General features: G+C 41.7%; 1 protein-coding gene across 3 annotated transcripts; it reads left to right on the top strand.

Annotated features, from left to right (window-relative positions):
- Window positions 1-690: 690 nt before the first annotated feature.
- Window positions 691-24,138, top strand: LOC130187701 (mitogen-activated protein kinase-binding protein 1-like). 3 transcript variants are annotated; one of them, XM_056405531.1, is made up of 33 exons: window positions 691-1,379; window positions 2,711-2,802; window positions 4,735-4,797; window positions 4,905-4,962; window positions 6,225-6,395; window positions 6,483-6,620; window positions 7,163-7,345; window positions 8,249-8,409; window positions 8,565-8,754; window positions 9,257-9,400; window positions 9,518-9,705; window positions 9,856-9,947; window positions 10,051-10,176; window positions 10,636-10,706; window positions 12,077-12,198; window positions 12,302-12,377; window positions 12,475-12,586; window positions 12,704-12,767; window positions 13,114-13,224; window positions 13,395-13,552; window positions 13,785-13,822; window positions 14,661-14,861; window positions 14,962-15,104; window positions 15,245-15,384; window positions 16,187-16,378; window positions 16,643-16,709; window positions 17,797-17,952; window positions 18,453-18,622; window positions 18,893-19,525; window positions 19,635-19,722; window positions 19,986-20,074; window positions 21,004-21,089; window positions 22,771-24,138. In XM_056405531.1, exons 1-33 carry the CDS (start codon window positions 1,278-1,280, stop codon window positions 23,008-23,010), a joined length of 4,665 nt encoding a protein of 1,554 aa, XP_056261506.1. In that variant the 5' UTR covers window positions 691-1,277; the 3' UTR covers window positions 23,011-24,138. The 3 variants fall into 3 exon arrangements, with proteins under 3 accessions (XP_056261506.1, XP_056261507.1, XP_056261504.1); XM_056405532.1 differs by having other exon boundaries at window positions 14,959-15,104; window positions 18,456-18,622; XM_056405529.1 differs by having other exon boundaries at window positions 14,959-15,104.
- Window positions 24,139-24,531: the final 393 nt, after the last annotated feature.

The following is a 24,531-nucleotide window of genomic DNA, read 5'->3' as shown; positions in this document are numbered from 1 at the left end:
GGAATCACTTTGACAAAAAGTCACAACAAAAATTGAGCTTTTTTTTTTTTTTTTTTTTTACAGCGGTGGAAACAACTGCAGAGCTGGATTCAGTCAAATTAGATTTAGCCTGGTGTACATTGACAACTCATTTGATGTTACAAATTAACAGACGTTTGAAATCTTACCACAACACGTCTTATCGTGGAGCATGATTGCGATGGCTTGGTGTCACCACAGGGGGCGTGGTCTGTTTAGACATGGAGGCTAGTCAAGATTATGCACATGGTCATTTCACTGCAAACAAATCTCAAACAAGGCCCTCAATATTTGAATAACGTTACGACCTGACTTTAAGATGATAATGAAGTCACCGAGCCACTTAATACGGTATAATTGTTGGCTGCTTGCAAATTAATTAGGATTTAATGGGTCTGTCTGGCTTTATTGCATGCAAATTGGATTAAGTGCCTCGTTTACTGAGCACTTTTATTGTGTTAGAGGTTTATTTTAAAGTTGATGTATACATTCAGCAGCGATATACCATTACATCACAGCCACTAGTTTGCATTATAGACTGAATAGTGGACCAGCAGATATCGCCTGATTTTAGGATTCATTAGCCAAGTCAAAACAAACATCAACAGGTCAAGTATATACATAAATACATTTGAAATTGAAAATATAAACAGAAAAAATATAAAAGAAAACAGATAATTATTCACTTGAGCAAATATGCAAATAAAAGATGAGTAAACTGTTATCGTTCAATCAGCAGAAAAACAAGGAGCCGTGGTTCCCCAACATCCGCCATTCAGAGCTGAGCCTGCCCACGGCCTCTGTGTGTAATCCTATTAAATCAGTTAGGTACAACAGCAACAAAAGCAATCATTGATGTAATCATGAGACCGGTGCAGGTCTCAGATTAGACCATTGATGTCATGTCAGGCAAACAGTTGAGCAGCGCCTTTTCTTTCCTTGTTATTTAAAAAAAAACAACAACGCATCGTTGAGACAAAGCGACATCAGTCCAGAAGTGCAGAGACGCTGCAGGAGCGGTGCCCGATGTGAAGCGACAGAGGAGCAGAGTCAACCCACTCAGAGGATTAGTGTACACATGTCCCGGCAGCAGCAACACTGTCCGACTTGGTAAAGCTCCTCAGCTTGTCTCTGGTGGAGGTTTGGTGCTGGTGGGTGGGTCAGTTACAGATCGCTCGCTCATTCACTTCCTCGGCCTGCATGCGCGCTTCGGCTGGTGGCTTGTCACAGTGGACTGTCAGCAGGGGGCTGCCAACAAGATGCCAGGCGATGGGTTCACCATTAAAAGTCGCATCAGGAATTTGCTGCGTTCTCCCTCAACCAAGCACAAGAGGAGCAGGAGAGAAAATCTCACCAGCAAGGTATGTTCCCATAGACCCCTCTTTAAAAGTGCAACAGATTTAGTTTCTGAGGGAAACAACTTGTCATGATAAAGAGAGGCAGCCTGGGGCGATCTGATAATGCTGCAGACTTCTCTTTTATTTGTAGTGTTAAATCCACAACAGAGATTTGGCATGATAATACGTATAGAAAATGCCAGGGACAACGGTATACCTAAACAACTTCACTTAAAATTGCTGCTGTAGAAAAAGAGGTAGCTTACCGCTTTAAACTTTTTTTTTTTTTTAAACTAATGGGCTTATTATTGGTTAATAAATCATTTACTAATGTATTATACTATATAACCATAAGACTTTAACCAGTATAACTTTTGTGTGGCCAGTTTGTGAAAAAAAGTGGTTGAACTGTTTGGACTGGAAATCCATTTATTAATAGCTTTATTAAGCATTTGTTAATGGTAACTAACAATTATACCTGCAGTGATACCTAACAGAAAATATAAACAGTAGCAAAGGGGATTGTTCACAACCTGGCAACCCAATGTAATGACTTATAAGTGATCTATTATGAGGTAAATCATATAAAGTAAAAGATTTATTAATCGCTAATAAACCCATCGGTTATGACTAATAACCCTAGAGTAAAAAATATAACTTTATTACATGAGATCACAGCTCAGTGTGGTTTTTATTGTTTTCTATCGTCATCATATATGTGTTAGTAGGACACCACAGACTCAGGTACATTCATATGTTACTCCAGACTAGACAATGACACTAATAGCTGCTTCATAAATCCCAAGACAGACAGACAGCAAGGCTTGCCAAGCCAGCTGTCACATCTTCTGTTTAACTGCTGTTCATCCTGATCTCTTTCATCTAATTTTACATCAGTCTATTCTTTTACATCTGTGAAGTACACAAAAGAGAAATGACGGTAACATTTATAACATATTTTAGTTTGAAGCGTCAGTCTGGAATGGGAAAATGCCCCCCTGCTGCATGTGAATCGTAGCTGTGCAAGATGCGTACTACTGCAAAATAAGATGGTATTGAACAAATCCGAAGTTTCTGTGTTTTTTGTATGGTGACGGGAAAGCGGGTGTTTTGAGACACAGCGACTTTAAGTTGTTTGATTTAAAGAGGACACATTTAGCCAGCCGTCTTCACATGTTGTTACCACACAGCAACAATCTATTTCTGTCTTTGATTCATTGACGGTGCGTAGTTACATCACTGCTGGGCTAAGTTGCTTATTTATCTTCTCTCTCTTCTCACTGTGATGAAATCCTGCAAAAAGAAAAGTAGTAAATGGTTGAGCCCAGGTGCATCCCTGCTTTGTGTCTCTACAGGTGACTTTGGAGAAGGTTCTGGGCATCACTGCCTCAGGAAACAGTGGTCTGACCTGTGACCCCCGATCCGGACTCGTGGCCTACCCTGCAGGGTAAGAAGAGAGAGAGATCATCATTATCTAAACATCTGACCTTTGACTTATCAACACTCTGTGCTCCCTTATCATATCTACCTCACACAGACAGTTAGTGTGCAAATTTCTGTGTGTGTGTAATCTCTGTGCTATCTCAGAGGAACTGAGGAGGAGAGCTCAGTGGGCTCTCTCATCAGAGAAACTCCGAAGCTTTTTATTATCCTGTCCTCAGGGAGGCTTCCTTTGACTTTCTCAGTGATACACTGATGTAAAGAGCACTGTGTAGTATTATTATTTCTGTGCAAACACTGAGACTGGCTTTGTTAACTTGCTCAGTGCAGAATAAAAAGAAAAAAAAAAGAAAAGAGAGACGTGTAGAGCTGCAGGTTGGAGGATTTACTGTAGATCTACAGTGGCGATGCTCGGGGCCCTCGGAGCTGCTGCAGAGTTTAAAAACAAGCATAGTGGGTCTCGCGAGGCTGAAACAGAAACTGTGCTCTGAGCCTCTATTGTGCTGCTCTCAAATCTTCTGACAAAGCTGTATTAATACTAAGAAGGTCAATGTCTGAAAACTAAAGGAAAAATTGAGTTGTTTACATTATTGCTGTGTCAAGGATGGTGTGTTTGTGACTGTCTGTCAGAAAGAGAGAAAAGCAACATCTGTGCATGCAGGCATGGGCACTTATACATGTGTCTGTATCTGGTTCTGATTGTGATTTTAGCAAGCGCTGTACTACCCAAATAACAAACAGTCTGGTAATCCACTCGCAGCCTCAGCTTAAATCTGTCCAATCTGTGGTACCAGGAATGCAGTTTCCTGGCCCGGAGCTAAAGAACCAGTTTGGCGACAGGTGGATCGTTGTTGTGCCGCTCTTGAACAGGATGTAGAGGAAGTTTTATGAACAGGAAACAATGTAGTTATTTGAATATTTAAAAAGGACAATTACACAAAAAGTGCACGGAAATAATATAAATGGTGCATAAATAATATAAACACTTCATGAAGCAGGACAGGAGTTTTACTTTGAAACATTCAAAGCACAAACACTGATACAAAAGTGGGTAATGTTACATTAGAGTTGCCTGACACCACTCTCATGTCTGTCTGTACATCTGTAGCTACCGCCACTAGCTAGTTAGCTTAGCATAAAGACTGGAAACGGAGGGGAAACTTGTTTCTGATCAAAAGTTGCTCTATAAAATCTCACAGACTGACGTGTTGTAGCTCCTTTGTTTAAATGTGTGGCGTTGAGAGTGGAAGCAAACAGTTGTCAAATGTCAGACTCTTCCTTTAAGATATGAAATTAATGATCCTTGTTTTTGAAGCTATGTTATCTCATGCTGCTTTACTTTTGAGTTAAAAAATGCTTATACTTGGAATTCAGAATTTTACGACCCATCTGTGTCTGTGTTTTACAGTGTCTGTAATATTGATTAACTTTATGTTTAATGAATGTATTATGAAATGTGTCCCCAGAAGAGTGAATGAGTGCAGTGTTATTGTATTTCAAACGTTAATCCTGGAAAATACTTCAACAGGTCACAGAGTAAAGTTTAATTACAGATGAACAACTGAGGCTTACTTCTGTACATATTAGCACAGTAATGTGTTACATCAGAGTTTGAATGTTTTTAAGGTCACAGTATATAATCAGTAAGCATTGGTGCGATAAGCCATGCCACAAGTATTCACTGTGAAATGAGTGCTCAATTATTCTTTTGTTACCTTGAAAAATGTGTTTTCCGCTCAGCCGTGGACGAGTTTACATTTCTTGTAAACACCTTGACTAAATAAACACAAAAACCCTTGAAAGTCAGCAAATTGAAATTTTCCACTTGCACCAAACTCTTACCTCGGTGCAAGAGACTTACACTGGACACTTTGAAGGCTTGTTCCAAGTCAAATATTTATGTGGATTATTATATTGTTTTTCTCTGTCTTTGATGCAGCTGTGTGGTCGTCTTGCTGAACCCCAAAAAGAACAGACAGCACCACATTATCAACACCTCGAGGTGAGTCCTACACAAATATAGCCTGCATTGAAACAGAGCAACATGAAAGTCACAGAAGTCCCAGAGTCACACTGAGCTGTCTGTCTCTGTCTCTGTCACTTTCACAGAAAGACCATCACAGCTCTGTCCTTCTCCCCTGACGGCAAGTACTTGGTCACAGGAGAGGTGAGTCTTCTTACTTGTCAATCAGCCGTCTTCTTCTTTGGCTCTGCTGAACACTTTGCCTCATTTCTCTTTGCTTCTCACTGACTTCCGTTCTTTTATTTTTGCCCTCACCAGGTTGATATTACTGTATGTTTACTACAGATCAGATGTTTTCCGCAGTTTAGCATTCATCCACAATATGCCATTTAGTTAATGGTGATAATGTGTCCAGTGTTTATATCCTCACAGTTTAGTAATTTAGTTGAGTAATGTGTCCTGTCAGTGAAGCGTCACAGTGTTGTAGTTACAGCATGTGCCTCAACACAACAAGCTATCTTAATCCGCCCCCACCGCCCTCCCCCAGCCAATCAAAGCCAATGAAAGACTTCTCTGTGTAAGTGGATGAGCACGCAGTAGTTGCCATGACGGCAGAGACCAAAGTTCAAAAGACCAAATACACCGAGGACAGGCTGCTCTGCTGCCATTTAAAAGACGCCAAAATGCCAAATTCTTGTAGACTCCCACCATGAGTGAGCACATGAGCCGTGAGAGCACAGCTGATTTCATATTAAACTATTAGATGTGCACATTTACTGTCAATTTTCCAATGCAAATGTTGATATTATATTCATCTACCAGAGTTATTATGGTTCTCTTCCCAGCTGCTGCGAGTCTGTGATCAAAGCGGAGAGCGTCACAGCTCTGTTAGAGGATTTCCTGTAAGCCTTGAAAGAGGAGAAGAGTTTAAGATATTCCTGAGTGAATGATCTGATAAGAAACCAAACAGTGGATCATTTACATAAAGGACAGGCAGAGAGCAGACGCGTGTACCTTTTTTCTTTCATCTTCCCTCTGTCTGTCTCTTTTGGATGCAGCTCTGTCTTCAGGAGAATGTCATCCATTCTCAGCGTCCTTCATGCTGCCTTTCAGGTGAGAGGAAAGGCAGCATGAACGAATGGATGACACTGACCCTGACCTTTGAAAGGGTCGTTCTACCAATATTAAAAGAAGAGACTACACAAATAGCCTGCTGACCTTTTGATCCCTGAGAGGAGAATAATGCGAGCAGGTCGAGGTACAAGTAACATGTACACAGCGAGCAGAGGTCAGAGGACAGAGAGGATAATCTCTTAGAGAGCTGAATAGACTGGAGAGACAGGTGACTGCTGTTTGTAGCCTGCTCCAGTGGATTTGATGAATGGAGACAAAAACATGAGCCATTTCTTTAATAACTATTAACTCTCACTTGCTCCTCGTCCACATCCCTCTGTCCTTTTCACCAGAGCGGTCACCTGCCAGCGGTGAGACTGTGGGACGTGGCCGAACGGAGACAGGTGGCGGAGCTCCAGAAGCACAAGTATGGCGTCTCGTGCGTGGCTTTCTCCCCCAACGGCAAATACATCGTCAGTGTGGGAAACCAATATGACATGCTGGTCAACGTCTGGGCGTGGAAGGTACTTCACAATCTGGAGTTTTATCACGCAGCCAGCTCCCCTTAAGGCTTTAAGTTTGACGTGTGTTGTTGATTTGTTCTCCTGCAGAAAGACGTCGTTGTAGCGGCCAACAAGGTGTCCAGTAAAGTGACGGGCGTGTCTTTCTCTGAGGACAGCTCCTACTTTGTAACTGTGGGGAACAGACATGTCAAGTTCTGGTATCTGGATCACTGCAAGGCCAGCAAGGTACTGAAATAACATATCCCTATATTTTTTTATAACCACTGAATCGGAGAAATGTCTCCCTTTGGGCTACATCATTCTGGTCTGGTTTTCTCTGTCCGTAAAGAGAGAGCTACGGTTTTTCTTCTGCCTTCTGAAGAATCCTTTTTTCTGCCAAACATTTTTTTTCACATTGTTAAAAAAGTTTCATTGCCTTGGAAATTATCCAAGCTGGAAAAAAACATCCTAGTAAACTGGGAGTCTGGTTTTGGCTTCCTCTTTCATTGCTATTTCATTGTTCCACAGCTGTTCGTCACAATTGTCTTCACGACTTCACTAATGTTTAGTTCATATCCCTGACACTCAAATAAAGAAATAGAAGATAATTTAATAATACAAAGCGCAAATTTAATTAAACACATCTACTACATACTCAAAAAGCCCAGATGTGGATGCAGATGTGGACATATAGAGAAATAACTCTTAAGTGTGAATATAACCGTTATCCTGCTTTAACCACCACAGCATGAGCTTCATCAGCTAACCCTCATCCCTCTTTTTCTCAGGCCAGTGCTCCTGTCCCTCTGCTGGGCCGCTCGGGGCTGCTGGGGGAGCTGAGGAACAACTTTTTCTGCGATGTTGCCTGTGGGCGGGGCCCCAAATCTGACTCCACCTTCTGCATCACCTCCTCTGGCCTGCTGTGTGAGTTTAACAGCAAGAGGATGCTGGACAAATGGGTGGACCTACGGGTGAGTGACTGGGATGATGTAGCCAACAGCAACAAGGGGATTAATTTGTGTGGTTTAGTTAAGGACTACATCCCTATCAAAGTGTTGGAGTGATATTGATTGGGCTGTGTCACTCCGCCATTAACTAAACATTATCTTATCTGATCCACAACACAGGTCTGATTGTGACGAATCAGCGTGTTTCATGTGTCTGCATGTGTGTGTGTGTGTGTGTGTGTGTGTGTGTGTGTGTTTAAAACAATCTTTTACTATTCCTTTACAATTTATGAACACTGATGAGTGAGGTTTAAAAACATCAGCTGCTTAAAACGTTGCTGGTTTTCATCAAACATGCATTGTGCTCGTTGTTGATTCAGTAGGTGTCTACATCTTTAATTTCACTCATCTAATTTAGCTTCACCAGTATTAAATCTACGGTATATTTATGCATCTGAGTGCTGTACAGTAGCAGTAATAATAATAATCATAATGCTGCTGTACAATGAAGCACTGCTCATGGTCAGTGTCCAGCTGTGGTGTTTAATCAAGAGGTGCAGATGAAGGTGTGTGGCTCTTCTCCTGCCTTCTGTCAGTGGATCAAAGAGAGATTAGCAGCAGGGACAAGTACAGGATGTGTTGCCCTGTAACCTTCATTATCACAGACAGGCACGGCTCACATGGACTCACCTAGACTTTTTTTAGGCTTCAATGAACGAGAATAGGTTTCACGTGGAATACAGATATTGTCCTGAAACTGTCATTTATTATTCCGCTACTGATTTTTATTTTAGGTCTCAGTTTACCATGTTCTTGCTTAACATATATTCTAAAGGACAGATTTCCTTGCTCCACAGGGGATTTTTTTTTAATTACGGAGCTATGAAATGAGCTGATGTGCCTGTTATATCGTGTGCTGCCCTGTAGACGAGCGTGGCCCAGTCTCTGTCTCTGTCTGAGGATATGATCTTCTGTGGCTGCGCTGATGGAACGGTGCGAGCCTTCAGTCCCGTTGACCTGCACTTTGTCTGCACGCTGCCGCGGCCGCACCCCCTCGGCACTGACGTCACAGCTGTTACCGAGGCCAGGTGAGGAAGAGCTCAGGAGTAACGCAGCCTTTCCTTGGCCCATGATCCACTGCAGGATCAAATAATCTCTATTTATAGTCTGAAGCACTCTTCAGCGTTGTTGTGCTGTTATTCCATGGTCTTTTAAACATGTACTCCACCCTCTCTCCCGTCAGCCACCTATTTTCCACCAAGACAGATGTCCGTTACCCAGCTGCCATTGCTGTTACCTATGACCCCATCAGCCACTGGCTCAGCTGTGTGTATAACGACCACAGTCTGTATGTGTGGGATGTGAGAGATGTCAGCAGGGTGGGGAAGGTGCACTCTGCCCTCTTCCACGCTGCTTGTGTCTGGGACCTGGAGGTAAACAGGCAGGAGGAAGTGAACGACATAGTTCTTTAGCAAATGTGACAAATTCCGTGTGTTTCAAACCAACCACTGACTCAGTCGTTTGGATGTTGGCCATTGATTAGATTACTGATGGAGCACATTGGAGGATTGATCAATACCACCCAAATGCCAAAACTGGCCTTTCATTATCCTGCTGAACTCTGGACCAGTTTGAGACACACTAATGTATTTTTTATTGTATTTTGTTATTAGTTATTACATTGAATAAGTTAGAATTAAATATCATACTCTTACTCATGTGTCAGAATTCATATGATAGTTTTAGCTCGCTAATAATAGGCAATAAAAGGCAATGCATCCGTTATAGTAAACCTGCATTACTACAATTTATAAGAATGCTCCATTGTGAATGTAAATGTATATCAAAGCTTTTGAAATCTATAAATCTACAAACTGTTGTGCCTCCTGGACTCCTAGTTCCTACCTACCCACCTTCTCTCTCGTCCTTCCTCAGGTGTTCCCAGATGTTCCTGGGGAACTGGGTGCTGGTTTGTCATCAGGCGTGTTCCTTAGCTGCTCAGCTGATAACACCATCAGACTGTGGCGCATGGATGACTGGTCTCAAACTCGAGTTCATTTTCAGAACATCCTCTGCAGTGTGAGTTTTGCATCAATATCTGTGTGTCCTCACATCGCACAGAAGCAAATGCTGATATTTCTTAAGTGCATAGTCTCCCTATGGTGAGTTGTCTCTCTGTCCATCGTTGCTTTGCAGGATCTCTTGAATATAATCTACATAGATGGAAACACCGCTACATTACTGGATCCGGAATCTATGGCAAATGTGAATGCAGATAAATCCGGGGATGGACAGACAACAGAAAGCAGGGCGGGCATCAGGACCATCTGTGTCAGTCCTGACGGCAAACACCTGGCATCTGGAGACCGCAACGGGATGCTGAGGTGGGACACAAAGGCTCAAATTTAGACAGCAGATTATTCAGAGAGTTTGATTAATTGGACTGCAGATATTACTGCCAATTCACTTTCAAAAACATCTTAACTGTTCTTCACCTCCATCCCTTAAATAATGTGTGCACGTCTGTTCTCCAGGGTTCATGACCTCAGCAGCATGGAGGAGATTCTGAAAGTGGAGGCCCATGATGCTGAGATACTCTGTCTCGAGTACAGTGATCCAGGAACAGGTCTGTGTGTATACAGTGTGGGTACCGTGATGACACGCTTGTAGAGTATTCGTGTTTTGGCTGTGTGTACGATAGTTGCTTAAAATCATCTTATAACTGTCAGGCCTGAAGCTGCTGGCTACAGCGAGCAGGGACCGTCTGATCCATGTGTTGGATGCTGAGGATGACTACAGTCTGGTGCAGACACTCGACGAACACTCTTCATCCATAACAGCCGTCCGCTTTGCTGGTGAGCCACTTGAGACACTGTCAACATCTGACAGCTAATCTTTTCTTAATCCTCGCTTTCATCTCCACTCAGGCCCACACAAAGTCCCTCTTTTATTTGGCTTGCAATGCTGCTTGTTTAAATAATAGATGACAACTATACATGTGTAGTCAGGTGGAGCTTTGTTTGTTGTGAGGAAAGCCTTTTTTGTAACGCACTTTTTAAAAAAGTTTTGCACTTTTTGCACTGTAACATATTTGCATTAGTTACCGCCTCTGATTTTGAATTTGGATCAATTCAGACTCTGATTTTTGAAGCTACACTCTTGTAACTAATGTCTTTTTCCTTGGACTGTAAATTTGGAAAATACTAATAATAGCAGTCTGATGAAGAATAGCAGGATTTCTGTGATTCCTACAGGCACAATGGAAGAATTTATAAAGAGAAGTTCCTCCTGTAACAAATCTCTTTGTTCCTCAGCCAATGACAACAAAGTGAGGATGATCAGCTGTGGGGCAGACAAGAGCATCTATTTCCGCACCGCACACAAGGTGAGGCACGTCTGAGCAAGGTTCAGTTTGTCCCCACCTTTCATCTGACACGTATCTTGTCCCACAGGTGGAATCTGTTGTAAAATATCCAAGACACACACAATACACTCAAAAACATTCACGCTTAAACTAAAAATCACCTGTAATATAGCTAAACTAAAACTACTGCACATACTGTATACTAAATATTATGCTAAACTTTTAAAAATACAGTTTATTTTCCAATGTTTTATAAAAGCAATAACCAATAATCACAGTAAAATTCCTAGTTTCCCATGACTTCCTGTGTAATTTTAATATAAAGAGACACTCTATAGGATTACATGACAAACCAGATTTCTTTAAAAAAAACCTGTCCTGGCCATTTAAGACACAGTGAGGAGCTGTTTTTGCTTCAGCATTCAGCAGCTGCTTCTTTCCTTTTGATTAAAAATTCTTCATTTATTCCTCCCATCAACGACTCACTCTGCAGCTCGACAGTAACACAATCTATTTAGCTTCTGTTTGTGAATACAGCTCTACAGCATGTACTACAAAAGGAGAATTTGCAGTACAAGTTGTATAACCAAAGCAATAAAGGAGACATGGTGCTGCATTCTTTCCTCTAGATTTGCTTCTGGGTTACTGGGCCAGTTTTCTGTTTGGTCAGACTTGCATAAGTCATTCTTCTTAAACTTAAGACACGATTCAGGCCACTGCAGTGACTCACAACATCAAGTTTTGTAGAGCACAATAAGCAGCGGCTTGTTAGTCTTGAGCAAAACTTCCCTTCAGCATCCAGACATTTATGGAGTACTCATTTAAGAAACTCGTTGTGACAGGTCTGTGCTCACTGCAAAACATAAATGAGCATCGTCTCTGCTGCTCTGTGTTTCCAAGGATTCCTAATGAACCATAATAATCTTCTTTTCTGACCATGTCTGTGTGATTGGATGCGCAAACACAGATTTTCTATGGCCTAAACATCAAAAGTGATATGACTTATTTTAACTCACACTGCAAAGCACATTGATTCCACCAAACTTTAACTGAGGCAAAATACACGTTCTTCTGTATTTAGTGCATTTTAAAGCAGAACAGCTTTGAGTATATACGCCCTCTTTTAAGTCACACATTTATATTTATTCAAACTGATCTCTGCAGCTTTTATATATCTGAATGCAAAGGTCATGTTTGCTTTCTTTGCAAAGAACACAAACGCATACACTTAGCAGCATACACTAAAGCTTCTTGCAGTCAGTTACTCGCTGCACAACCAGGTCAAAGATGGAAGGTTGTTTTAATGTCCCACTTTCCCTCCATTTCATGCTAAAGCCACAGCAGCCTCTCTCCTCTGCACAGACCTGACAGACTTTCTCTTTGTTTTGCAGACTGACAGAGGAACAGAGTTCAGGCGCTCTCACCACATGGTGAGGAAGACCACGCTGTACGACATGGGTGTGGACCCCACTTGCAAGTACGCTGCCGTCGGCTGCCAAGACCGCTGCATCAGGTGAGTGCTAGGGCATGTATGTGCATTTTTGAAGGATGAGGAGGTTAGCAACTGGACATGAACCTTAAAAGAAACAGGTTTTTTCTTTTCCTTTGTACTGCAGGATTTTTAACATCAGCAGTGGCAAACAGAAGAAACTCTACAAAGGCTCACTGAGTGAAGATGGAAGTTTGCTCAGGGTAACATTTTTTCTGCACCGTCCATACTCCAAAAACCATTCTCCCCCTATATACACAGTTCATAAACACTAAAATGCTTTTGTATTTGGTCTGGCAGGTGCAGATCGATCCTTCAGGTCAATACGTGGCCACAAGCTGCTCCAATAAAAACATCAGCATCTTTGACTTCTACACTGGAGAGTGTGTCGCCACAATGTTTGGGCACTCTGGTAACAGAAACACACACACACCTGTACCTCACACACACATACTTCATGTAACCAAACTGACACCTTTATAGCAGTAGGGAATATGATCTCTAACCAGCCATCGTTCTTGTTTTGCAGAGATTGTCACTGGGATGAAGTTTACCAACGACTGCAAGCATTTGATTTCTGTGTCAGGTGACAGGTGAGAGACAGTATTGTGTGTGTAGTCGCTCTAGAAAATACAGCATTAAACCAATCATTATAATGTCATATTTCTGAAAAGAATGACACGTTTTAGTTATATGTTTAAAACTAGAGCTGTAATAACAGTGAGATATTTAAATATGAATAATGTCAGTGCTACGCCCCCTGTGCTAAAATAAAATTTGGATCAAAACCAGGATGGGAGTAGCACCCAAATTGAATTCATCTTCAGCCTCTGCTGCAAGAGGAAATGAGTGGAGAAATGTGTTTGCAGACAGTTTCCTCAATAGTCAAGCTGAAATGAAATGCTGAATTTTTAATGCCCGAGTGCTTTTATCTCCTAGCTGTATCTTTGTGTGGCGCCTGGCTCCAGAGCTGACAATCAGCATGAGAGAGAGGCTGTGCCAACTCAGACAAAACCCAAACACGCCACCCTGCAAGACCTCCAGTCTCAGGTGACGAAACACACCTCACCTTCAAGAAATTTCATTGATTACATCCTTTCCATAAACTTCAATCAACTAGCGCTTGATCATAAAGTAGCCACCCGGAGAAAATGCCTTCACACTTAATGAATGCCAGAGCATTCATCATTTTCTCCGACTCTCTGATTGTGTTGCTCCAGGCGGGAGGCGTACAGCGCCCCCACCCTGGGTGGTTTGTCCTCGGACAGTGACCATGAGCACGAGGGGGAGGACAGAGCAGAGACCGCCGACCCCAACGACCCCGAAGACAACTCAACCAACACTTCCTCTGACAGCAGCCATGGAGAGGAGGACACAGGTACTGTCTGGCTGCGAACTGAATGAGAATACAAACATTGTGCTGACTGTGATCCACATGCTTATCAAGGGAATTAGAAGGGTCCAGTACTGAGCAGAGGGATGTCTGCTAGCAAGCATCTGACCGACTGCAGTGTCCTTGACCTTTGACCTCTCTGCGGAGTGCAGCAGAATTAAAAATACAATCCAGGAATAAAATGGTATCTATAATTATTCTTCTTTTTATACAACAGGAGGCTCAGATGAAGGACAGGACTGGGAACTGACAAAGGTATGTGGTTATATTCAATATTATAAGTATAAATGAAATAACACACATTAGATGCATTTTTGAAACTATTAAATGTGCAGACCACCGTCCTTACATGAGGAAAAACATCTTTTTCCCGAAAGTAAATTGCACAAATTCAAATTCCAATGTTCATTTCAACAACTTAATGATGAAATAATTGTCTAATAGCAATAAGCAAAGTCTAAATGTATTTATCATCTGTGTGATGGGAAGGGCGACTTTAGCTTGAATGTGATTGTCCACTGCAGTGGTTTTCTTTGTGTGTGTGTGTGTGTGTGTGTGTGTGTGTGTGTGTGTGTGTGTGTGCATGCATGTGTGTGTGTGTGTTCCAGTATATTTAATTGCCATTCCATGTTAATCACATTCATGGGAAGTCAAATTAAACAACTGAAATAAAAATAAATAATTAACAGTACTTAATATTCAGTACAAAATTGAAGTATATAGAGTAGACAGCTGATGAACAGAACATCTCCTGTCTACTGTGTCTCTTAGTTTTCTATCAGTACTTCAGGAGGAGTGAAGTGGCTTAAGGATCTCAGGCTTCACTCCACCACACATGAGATTAAATCCTCTGTGATGAACCGGGGGGGAAATGCCCTGCTGAGTCTTAAAAGAAATGTGAAATTCATTCTGAAATATACAGCCAAAGCTAGGGGATTAAAAATCACACAACCTCATTTGAAGGAATATTGACACTGTTAATATTCAGTCAGTCTTAATTTCCGATATTTTACAGTCATGTCTTTTATGTCTTTTACAATTAGAAATCATGGTTTACTGTCTCATCACATTCGTCTCCAACCCTCATTTACAGCATGGAGTCATCAGCCAAGTCACCCCTGACTCTGCTAAGCGTCCTCGGAGGCGCTGGTCTCATCGTATGGGCTCCCTGGAGCTGATGGTGAAATCCATGCTGGACCTTAGGCAGCTGGAGACCTTTGCTCACAAGAAAAACCCCAACTGCCCCCCTCACGACAGAGAGAGACAGAGCACGTCCAGCCTCCAGGAGCCCATGGTATGCATAGATGGGCAGGATGTCTACGAAAGAGAAAGAGGGAGCTGTGTGTGTAATTGTACTGCTATACTAAGTCACCTGTGCTCATCTTCTGCAGCAGCAGTTGGAGGAGAGAGCCAAGAGGCATCGGCCCTGGCCACCCACTGACTGGCTGTCCTCACACCCATCCAAGGGCATCAGGGGGACTGATGGAGCTTTGCCGTACCCCGAGGAGAACGAGGGCGACACGAGTCTACAGGGCAGGTAAATCCCTGCCTGCTGCACACAGTTTTCATCACAGTGACCTCGAAAGAGAACAAAAGCGTCTTTGTATTCTTGGTTTAATGTTTCCCTCTCTGCCCTGTTCCTCATTGTTTCCACCTCTCCGTGTTTTCATACGTCAGTGATTACATGATGAAGGAGCAGCACTGCAGGACGCAAGGGCGAGGGATCCGCAGTGAGAGCCAGGACAGCCGCAGCCCGGACAGTGCTTGCTCCTTAGGCTACGACAGCAGGGACTCCAGCCCAGATTGTGTCCTCGATGGTGAGGGCAACAACAATAAGACACAAAATAACAAAAAGACAATTAAAGCAGTGAACAGTTGAGATGTACCTTCGCTAGAATGAAGACACAAGGGCACGAAATATGAAGATTGGTATTTAAAGCTACTTTTATATGCATACATTTTGAACATTTCTGATTTCAGCATCCCCAAGTGGTAGTATCAGAAAAGACGTGGCTGACAGCTGTACCCCCTCCCAAGATTACACAAATGTCACCAGGATTATAGATTTTCTGCAAACAAAAACTAATGCCTTAAGATTATTTAAGGAATATTGTACATTTATTAATTTAAGATGCTAAAATAATACAAAATTTCAACACATAAAAGGCTTTCAATGACGGATTTTCTTGCTATGGCTTGCAGGCAGAGAAATAGCAGAGTGATCTTGAATAAACAGTCACATTTGTATGCTGTATTTCTGTATTTTTATCTGTCTACATTTCTGTTTCAACTTATAAATATCTACTCAAAGTGTGTCAAGTGCAGGATTTAAAATGAAAGACTAAAATGTACATGAAAGCCATGGTGTTTCTTCAACGTACAGTAAAGCTGATACCTGCTGAGAGGGATTTGAGCTCACAGAGGCTAGGATTTTTGTTTCAAACCTGATAGAAATATGTCAGATAATACTACTATATAAGCCTCAATGTTCTGACTGGTCATTTGTTAAGGATTATCTGGTATCTACCTGTTCTATGCAGTAGATGTATCAAGGTCAATAGGGGTTTGGAAAGGGTTTTTCTTTCTCTCAGCTGTACTTGTTCTTTCTTTTGCTTTCAGATTCTGCAGATGTGGAGTCTCTGAGCCAGGACAGCTCTGATGAGGAGAATGAAGAGCGAGAGGAAGAGGAGCAAAAGACAGAAGTGACGAGTATGGACGAGGCTTTGAGGACAGTGACTGATACCACTGACCGCAGTCAAGAGGATTTCCTCAAGCAGAACTTTGAGACGCTGGCAGAGAGCTGCAGCACAGGTAACACAGGGCAAACACACACACACTTCCAATTCACACACACACACACACACACACACACACACACACACAACACACACACACACACACACACACACACACACACACACAATATTGATTAGTCTGGTGGTTTTTCTCTCTCGTAGGCCTACTGTTAGTTTCTCTTTCTTTTTCTCTCTGTGTCACTGAGTGTTTTTCTTCTCTCTTTGCCACTGTCTCCATTTTCCTTGATGTTTTTTTCTAATGCCTGATGTCTGTCCACAGCTGAGCAGAGCAGAGTCCCAAGGCTCAGTATGTCTTCACGCTTCCTGGCCAGAGGACGTAATAACAGGTACTGCTTACCACTTCAGACCAGTGCGGACTCATAGCTATAATTACAAACCCATGTGGACTCACGCACACTGCTCTGCTAAACCATCTGTGTACCGTATGGATCCAGCCAAGCTGTCAGTTTGAAATGGCATTGTTAAGTCTCTTATGGTAATTTTGTGTGTGTGAGAACATCATTTTTTATCCTTCGATCCTGTATTTACATTGTAGGGTGAAAGACCACAGGGGTGACGGAGTGTATGGAATTTGCTACTGTAAAACGTTATTTAATTGAAGGAATACTTCAACATTTTCTGGAAATTTGATTATTCATGTTCCTGCCAAGAAATAAATGAGAAAATCAATACCACTTTCATGTCTTTCTGCACTACAGTGAATACGACGTTACTGCCAGCAGCCAGTTTATTAGCTTGGCTTAAAGACTGGAAACATGGACATTTGTCCATGTGTCCTGGCTCTGTTCGAAGGTAACATAATCCACCTACTAGCACTAGCTACTAGTCTGCTGGTTGCCTGGCAACTGCTTCTGAAGAGATTTTCCAATACATGAACAGTCAAACAAACAAGATGTAATGCGTTAACTAATTAGGTGTAGAGGTGCTGGTCTTTTCATCTAACTCTTACTTTAATAAAATGATATAATAATAATAATAAAATGCCACTCTTATATATGTTGCTGGCTTCAACCAGGCCAGCAGCCATTAGGCTCAGCATAGCACAAAGACTGGCAACAGCTAGCATGACTCTGTACAAATGCTCATATATATTATATTTTGTATGTAAAAACTAACTTGGTGGTTCACAGAGGTTAATAAGTTGAACTATTTCTTGGTTGAGCACAGTAGGTAGCCAGACTAGCTATTTCCTGTTTCCAGTCTTTGTGCTAAGCTAATCGGATGCTGGATGTAGCTTCATATTTAGCATACAGACATGAGAATGGTATTGATCTTCTCATCTCCAGGTCTCTGCAAGAAAAACAAATAAGCACATTTCCCAAAATGTCAGACTACTCCTTTGACATACTTTAGAGGATTAAATTGTGTATTTAACTCTATCCTCTAACGCTGTACTGACTTATCTCTGTGTAGGGGGGTGTCTATGTTTGCCAAAGTGCATGGAAAAGAACAGGGCAGCCACTCTGCTAAGCCCCCCGTGTCAAAAGTGCGGCCCTTGATGGAGGATGGCCAGAGCGGAGACATTGAGGATGAGACCGCTGTGTCCCCTGGCAGAATCGAATCGTCAAAGTAAGAAGGAAATACAAACTGGGAGCTGCAAGGGGTTTTTATTTTCAGCCAAGCTTCTGTGGCAGACTTAGATTAATGAATCATAAATACAAAAGTTCAAAGAGCACAAAAGGTACTCTGTTTGTATAAATAAATGATTATAAAACATTGATAAATTCACAGAGCAAAAATGCAGTGGACATTTCTGAGGTCACACAAGGCTATAATATTTATTATTAATATTTTACACTGTTTAAAACCTGCCCATTTTTCACAATCATGCTGTACTTACAGACTAGATAGGGGTAAACAAACACTGGGAGAAACTGAACTCCCATTTAGCAGTTATACACGTGCAAATAAATGAGACTAAATGACTAAAATGAAGTGCAGACACAAACAAAAATAAATGCATGAATCAAAAGAACTGATTTTACTTTGGTTTGTTTTTGACATTTTGTGACTACTGATACTGATACTTGAATGTGAAGTGATCTTAAAGCTGAAGTGTTGCATCTCAGCAGGGCAGATGCTTCGGAGAGGAACTATACTCCTACCCTTAGACCCCCCAAGAAGAAGACTTCAGGGTCCCACCTGTGGAGGATGTCCAACCCTCCATCCAAAGCTCCGCTGCTGTTCGACAGAACATGTTTAAAGAAATCACTCTCTGCCCAGAACCTGGCCTCAGACTGTACGTTTCTTCATCATTTAGTTGATATATTACTATGTATTCGCTATTGTTTCTGTAATAATGGAATCAGGTTTTTTAATGAATTAGATTAGCTCCATTAGGAGCATGAAGATCTGCTGTGAAATATGAGAAATAAGTTACTCTGACTCTGGACAATTCCCTGAAATTGGCAATAATTCATTTATATGATATATTTCTATATGTGCTTCTATTTTTTCAAAAAAAAAAAAAAAAGACACATTAATCTCCACTCCTTCATCCTTTCTCCAGCTCTTGGCTCCCCTGTGCTGTCTGACCGAAGTGCCAGAAAGGGGTTACGCAAGAGACCTCAGCAGCTTTTCCTAGATCATAACATTCCCAGGCCATCCTTCCAATTGTCTTCACCCTCCTCTAGCTCACCACAGTCTCCCGAGTCCCCCCTCCCTTGGGAGAGTCCCAAACTCAAGCCCCAGCACTCCTACATGAACCCCACAGCCAGCTCTATGGCCAAAGGCAGTCGGTCCAACTCTCTGGGAGAAGGTATCCAGATGGGAACGCCACCGTGCTCCCCCCAATTCCCTAAGGGCAGGAGGTCATCTGGGGAGCTGGAGGTCGAGCTCCCACTGCTCGCCTCATCTCCAATCACCGCTTTCCCCTCTTCTGTCTCATCATCATCGTCCATCTTATCGTGTCCTCTATCAAACAGTCCCTCCCCCGCTCCTTCCCATCCTACAGCTACAGTTTCACCCACCCCTTTTACCCAGAACGTTCCACCCTCTCGCATCCCGCTTCCCAAGCTGCCTCTCAGCCCTCGACGCAGCCTCTGCCTAGAACTAAGTCAGAGCTCAAGTTGGTCTGGAGGTCCGGCGAGGGCTTCAACTCCGACAACAGACCCTGGATGTGATGTTACAGGAAACAAACAAGGTTAGACAGCCAGCCTTATACCATATATGTGCCATACACACACACACACAGTTAATGAACTAAATCCCTGATTATCTTTGTTGCTTTGTGTTTATCTTGTTATTTTCAGCACTAGGTAGACATCTTTCTTTAAGTTTGGATCACTCTTTGCCAAGTTCACTACCAGTGAAGCTGAGGAGAAGCTCGTCTGCTGAGAGGTACATGTTGACATCACTTTCACCAAACACTTAACCACATGTTTTGTTGCAAACAGCTATAAAGATTTCTTAACAGCTGTACTGAAATCACCTCTATAAACAACAAATGGTACAGTCAGCTAAGCATTTATTGAGCTGCCTTTTTACGTGAGAGCGTTGCAGTGTTATGCTAATTTCATACATTTTGCTCTTTGTTTTCATGTCAAAATGTCAGAATTTGCATAAAACAGTAACTGACACACATTTCTGACATTCCTTCCCAGTGCCAAGGAGCCTCGACAGGTGGCTGCAGCTAAAGAGTGCCCTCTGGTGCCCAAAGAGGCCCACACATCGAGTGCTGACCCCAAACCAGGTCGGTCTCCCCAGAATTCTTTTATCAACCTGTCCGTCACAAACACTCCTCCTCTTCACGCTGCTCGCCTTCTGTCTTCCTCTTGTCTGTCCGTCTGTCTCTGCGCCCTCCTGCTGTCAGTACTGTGGTTACAAGGGTGAATCCAGAGATGAAGGGAGACGATAATGTTTTGAATTCTCCTCCCTTTTACTTTATTTTAATGTCATCTAGTTTTTCTGTGCGTCTCTTTGGTCTCTGTGTCTTGAAAAGTTCAAACATGTCATATTTTGGTTTAAGATGACAGAAACATGATTGAGCAAGTACTCTGGAATGCTGCTTAAAATGTTAATTACTATTGAACAAAACACCAGGATTTCTTGCAACAGGCTCCAAACTTGAACCTTGACGCTCCCTTTTGATGATAATACATTAATAAATGATCATTTAACATTAACACATCTCAATTATCGGAATGTGCTGCTCACTCGGGTACAGTTAAAATGCTGAGGTGAATCTTAAAATAACTTCCTCATCCTGTTCTTCATGCTTCTCTGTCTGGTGCCTCACAAAGTTAACATTTCAATTTGAAAGCACACTGACCATGAATGCCATTAAATGATACCGAGTCCACATTTGTACCTACAGCTGTGTTTTGCTGGAGGATATAAACTGTGAAATCATTTTTCTCTTTTTCACAGCTCACACAGCTGCTGCTCTCCAGCTTTGTACAGCAGCCTCCTTGTGTGTGTGTTTTTTCTATAGTTTTCTGCTACCAAGTATTTTTTTCTTTTTATGCTCTTTAACCTTTTGCTTAACATTTACTGTGCACCCACATCACTCGATAACACTGTGCGTTTGTGTGTATCCATTCTGTACTGTATGTGTGTCTTTGTGCGCACTCCACATGCGGTGCGGTACTTGAAAGAGTCATTCTCTCCCTCTCTCTGCAGATCACTCCATCACCTTGGAAACTTGTAAGCAGGCTGTTACTGAGCTTCACAACAGTCTGAGGAAAACCATCATGCTCTACACTACGGTCAGTGAGTGTGTGTCTGTGTGTCTATGAGCGTCTGAAAATCAGAACAAGAGGAGATGGGGAATTAAAAGAGCATGAAAAGAACCAGGAGAAAGACGATGAAAAGAGAGAGATGGTGAAGATAAAGGAGGAATAGATAGAGATCACTTCTCACATATTACACGTCTGTTATTGCTTATGTTCCTGTTATTGTTGCACGTATAGGCAGATAATACTGTTGATTCTTGAAATCCTACAATCTCATAATGGACTGCTTTTTGTCACTGTTTTAACTTCTGTGGATGCTGCTGCTGTAATGCTTTAATTAGCTCCCAATTTGACACATCCATTTTTACTTAACTGTAGGCCTGAAACAATTAGTCCATTAATCAGTTCAATAATTATTATGGAGTATTTTCATAACTGATTAAAAACATGGCAAAACTTTTTATTGGTTCCATCTTCTCAAATGTAATATTGTGCTGCTTTTCTTTGTCGTATATGATAGCAAACTAAATAATAATAGTAGTTTATTTGTATAACGAATAACAAAGTGCTTCACATGAATCAAATACAAACATCAAAACAAAAGTGAAATGCAAATGAAATTAAAAGACATCACACAATAAAAGCATTTTTATAAAAGTTTGTCTTAAGAAGTGAAATAAAACGGGAAACTGACTCTGCAAGTCTGATCTCCTCTGGTAGCTTTTTCCAAAGTGTAGGGGCTCTGACGGCAAAGGCCTTGTCTCCTTTGGTTTTTTAACCTAGACCTTGGAATGGCCAGTAGTGAACTACCAGAGGATCTCAGACTGCATCCTGGTGCATAAGGGGATAAAAGTTCAGAAATAGAAGGAGGGGCCAGCCCAAGTCTGGCCTTAAAAGTAATTAAAAGAATTTTAAAATCAATCCTAAAATGAACGGGCAGCCAGTGAAGGGATGCAAGGACCGGAGTGATGTGGTCACATTTTTTGGTTAGTAGCCGAGCTGCAGCGTTCTGAACTAACTGTAGGTGATGGATTGATTTTTGACTGAGACAGGTGTAGAGAGAGTTGCAGTAGTGAAGGCGGGAGGAAATAAAAGCGTGGATAAGTTTCTCTAGGTCTACGGCAGAAACTAGAGACTTGACCTTGGCTATGTCCCTCAAATGATAAAAACATGATTGAACAACTTTCTTCACCTGGGGCATAAAACACAGATCCTGATCAAAAATGACTCCAAGGTTTTTGGCTGAGGGGTAAATACTTTTTGGTTTTTGACTGTTCGTAGGACAAAACAAGCAACTTAAAGACAACGCGTTTGGTTTAGTGATGGATGCGTTTAGGGCTGAAACTGACCAACATATTCATAATCAGTTTATTTGTTGATTATTTCCTCACAATTGAGAAACTGGAACCAGAAGATAGTTGGTATTTTTGCTTTAAAAATGACCTAAACGATTATCAAAAGAGTTTGAATTCATTTCTGTTGATCAATTAATCGACTAATCGGCTCAACAGTAGACACATTTCAATATTTTATAGACAAAAAGATTATTTGGTTAGCTGACAGATTAATTGATCATTAAAACAGTCCTTAGTTGCCACCCAACCTGATGAAAAACTCAAACACACTGGTAAACAACCTGTATACCTGTCTTCCTGTCCGTCTCACTCGCTGCTTGTCTGACTGGTTTCTGTGTGTATGGTTTAATTTAAACCAGGTTCTCCAGTGTGGCCAACAGCCCAGTGAGGATCAACAGCAGATGAGGGGAATCCTGTCCGAGGCCCTGTTCACGGTCAAGACCGAGCTAGACTCTCTGCCTCAAGCCTCCTCACAGAGTGAAGGGTCCCAAGTGGACCAGGAGGTCAAAGGTGAGGGGGAGAAGGCCCTCGCTCTGCTGGAGCAGTACGCTGAGCTGCTGCTGAAGTCTGTGGAGAGGAAACTAGATACCAAGACCTGAGGAGATAGTCTGACTGTTATGCGCACTGCACACCCAATAGCACTGTGAATTGCACATTTGTTATTTGCACAGAGATCTTTTAGAACTCTTAGTTACTGAACTGTATTGACTGAAAGTGGATGAGATGTCATTATATTAGGAGAAAACTGAAAAAAATAGATGTCAGGTATTATGCACTGAAATAAGAATGAGTAAAAAAAGGTTGCCTTATTTTTCAAAATGCCATAGTTTGTCTGTTTTCCCCTTTTTTAAAATCGTAATGAGTCGCAAAATGTTATGAAGGGAGACACTAGAGGGACAATGATGGTGAAGTCACATGAAGAGCACAGGTAGTTGGTGAAAAGATGTAGTTGACTAAACGCTGTGTTTTGGTTACATAAATCGTCCTGTGGTATTGGGCATTATTTAAGTTATAGATAGTTATGTTTTGGTAAAGGCTATGAAGTCTGAAGCCCCTATAGCGTCCCCTGGAGGCTGCAGGTTCCATTATTCCATTATCTTTACCAGTAGTGAGGCTCTTAGAATAAAAATCAAAAGTCCATCCTAAGGGTGGCATTACAGCTATTTCCTGCCTGGTCAGTGGTGCATCTTGCTCCAGACCAGAGTGCTGACTTCTGGACAGGACTGTAGCATCTCCAGGCCAATATCATGTGGGAAAAGATGGTACTGTTTACATATTAAAAAAGAGAGGGTCATGAGAGAGAGAGAGCATGCTTAGGTCGGAGGGCAGAGTAAGTGGAGTTAAGGTGTGAGGACAGAAAAGATGACACTGACGTGAAGTTAGAGGTAAGTGTCAGATGATGGGCCTGGAAAGATGTTAGCCCCAGAGATTTAGGCTTCCTGTGTCAGCCATGTAATTCATACTCTTTTGCCAACAGTGTCTCCCTCATTGCAGAAGTAGCAGTAACATGTGCTTATCATTACTTAATGTATATCAGACAGTAATTCATTTTTGTTAGCTGACGTTCCTTCTGTACATCTCTGAGTGTTCTTGTAGCGCTGGTTTTAATGTTCTAATGAGAGTTTCGATTTCTCTGAAAGAGATTTTTCTCCTGGTTACTGTCATACAGTTTCTAATTACAGCACTGTCCTATATGGTCTCTTACAAAAATAAACATGGAGACGTTGGTGTTGATTATTTATTTCTGACTGACAATTTTATCTAAGAATCATTACAGTTAACAGAACCCCAGAGAACTGAGACATAATTGTTTTCAGACAATATTGATACATGTATTATTTTCTATTAGTGGTAATTTAATGAAATTGGAAAGATTGTACACAATAAATAGCATTAGCATATTTATAGTGAAAAGCTTTATGTATATGAAAGGGTTAGCTTTGTAGCAACTTACTGTGGCACATTATAGAATGAGCTCAGCTCACGTGATTATTAATATCACATTACATACTAACACACTTATTCAATCTTTAAGCACCATGATATAAAAATGGGAAGGCTTTAGTGCCTCCACAGTATAGTGTATTAGAAGCCTGTGTGTTTGTGTGTGTGTGGGCAAA

The sequence above is a fragment of the Seriola aureovittata genome, chromosome 19 (genome assembly GCF_021018895.1).
Source record: "Seriola aureovittata isolate HTS-2021-v1 ecotype China chromosome 19, ASM2101889v1, whole genome shotgun sequence".
Classification (NCBI taxonomy): Eukaryota; Metazoa; Chordata; class Actinopteri; order Carangiformes; family Carangidae; genus Seriola; species Seriola aureovittata.
The sequence above is the reverse complement of the archived record's forward strand: the minus strand, read 5'-3'. Positions and strand labels throughout refer to the sequence as shown.

Coding starts and splice junctions, on each gene's coding strand:
- LOC130187701 (XM_056405529.1), top strand. CDS start 1,278: ATGCCAGGCGATGGGTTCACCATTAAAAGTCGCATCAGGAATTTGCTG. Junction 6,396..6,482: donor TCAACGTCTGGGCGTGGAAG/GTACTTCACAAT, acceptor GTTCTCCTGCAG/AAAGACGTCGTTGTAGCGGC. Junction 13,823..14,660: donor AGGACTGGGAACTGACAAAG/GTATGTGGTTAT, acceptor CCTCATTTACAG/CATGGAGTCATCAGCCAAGT.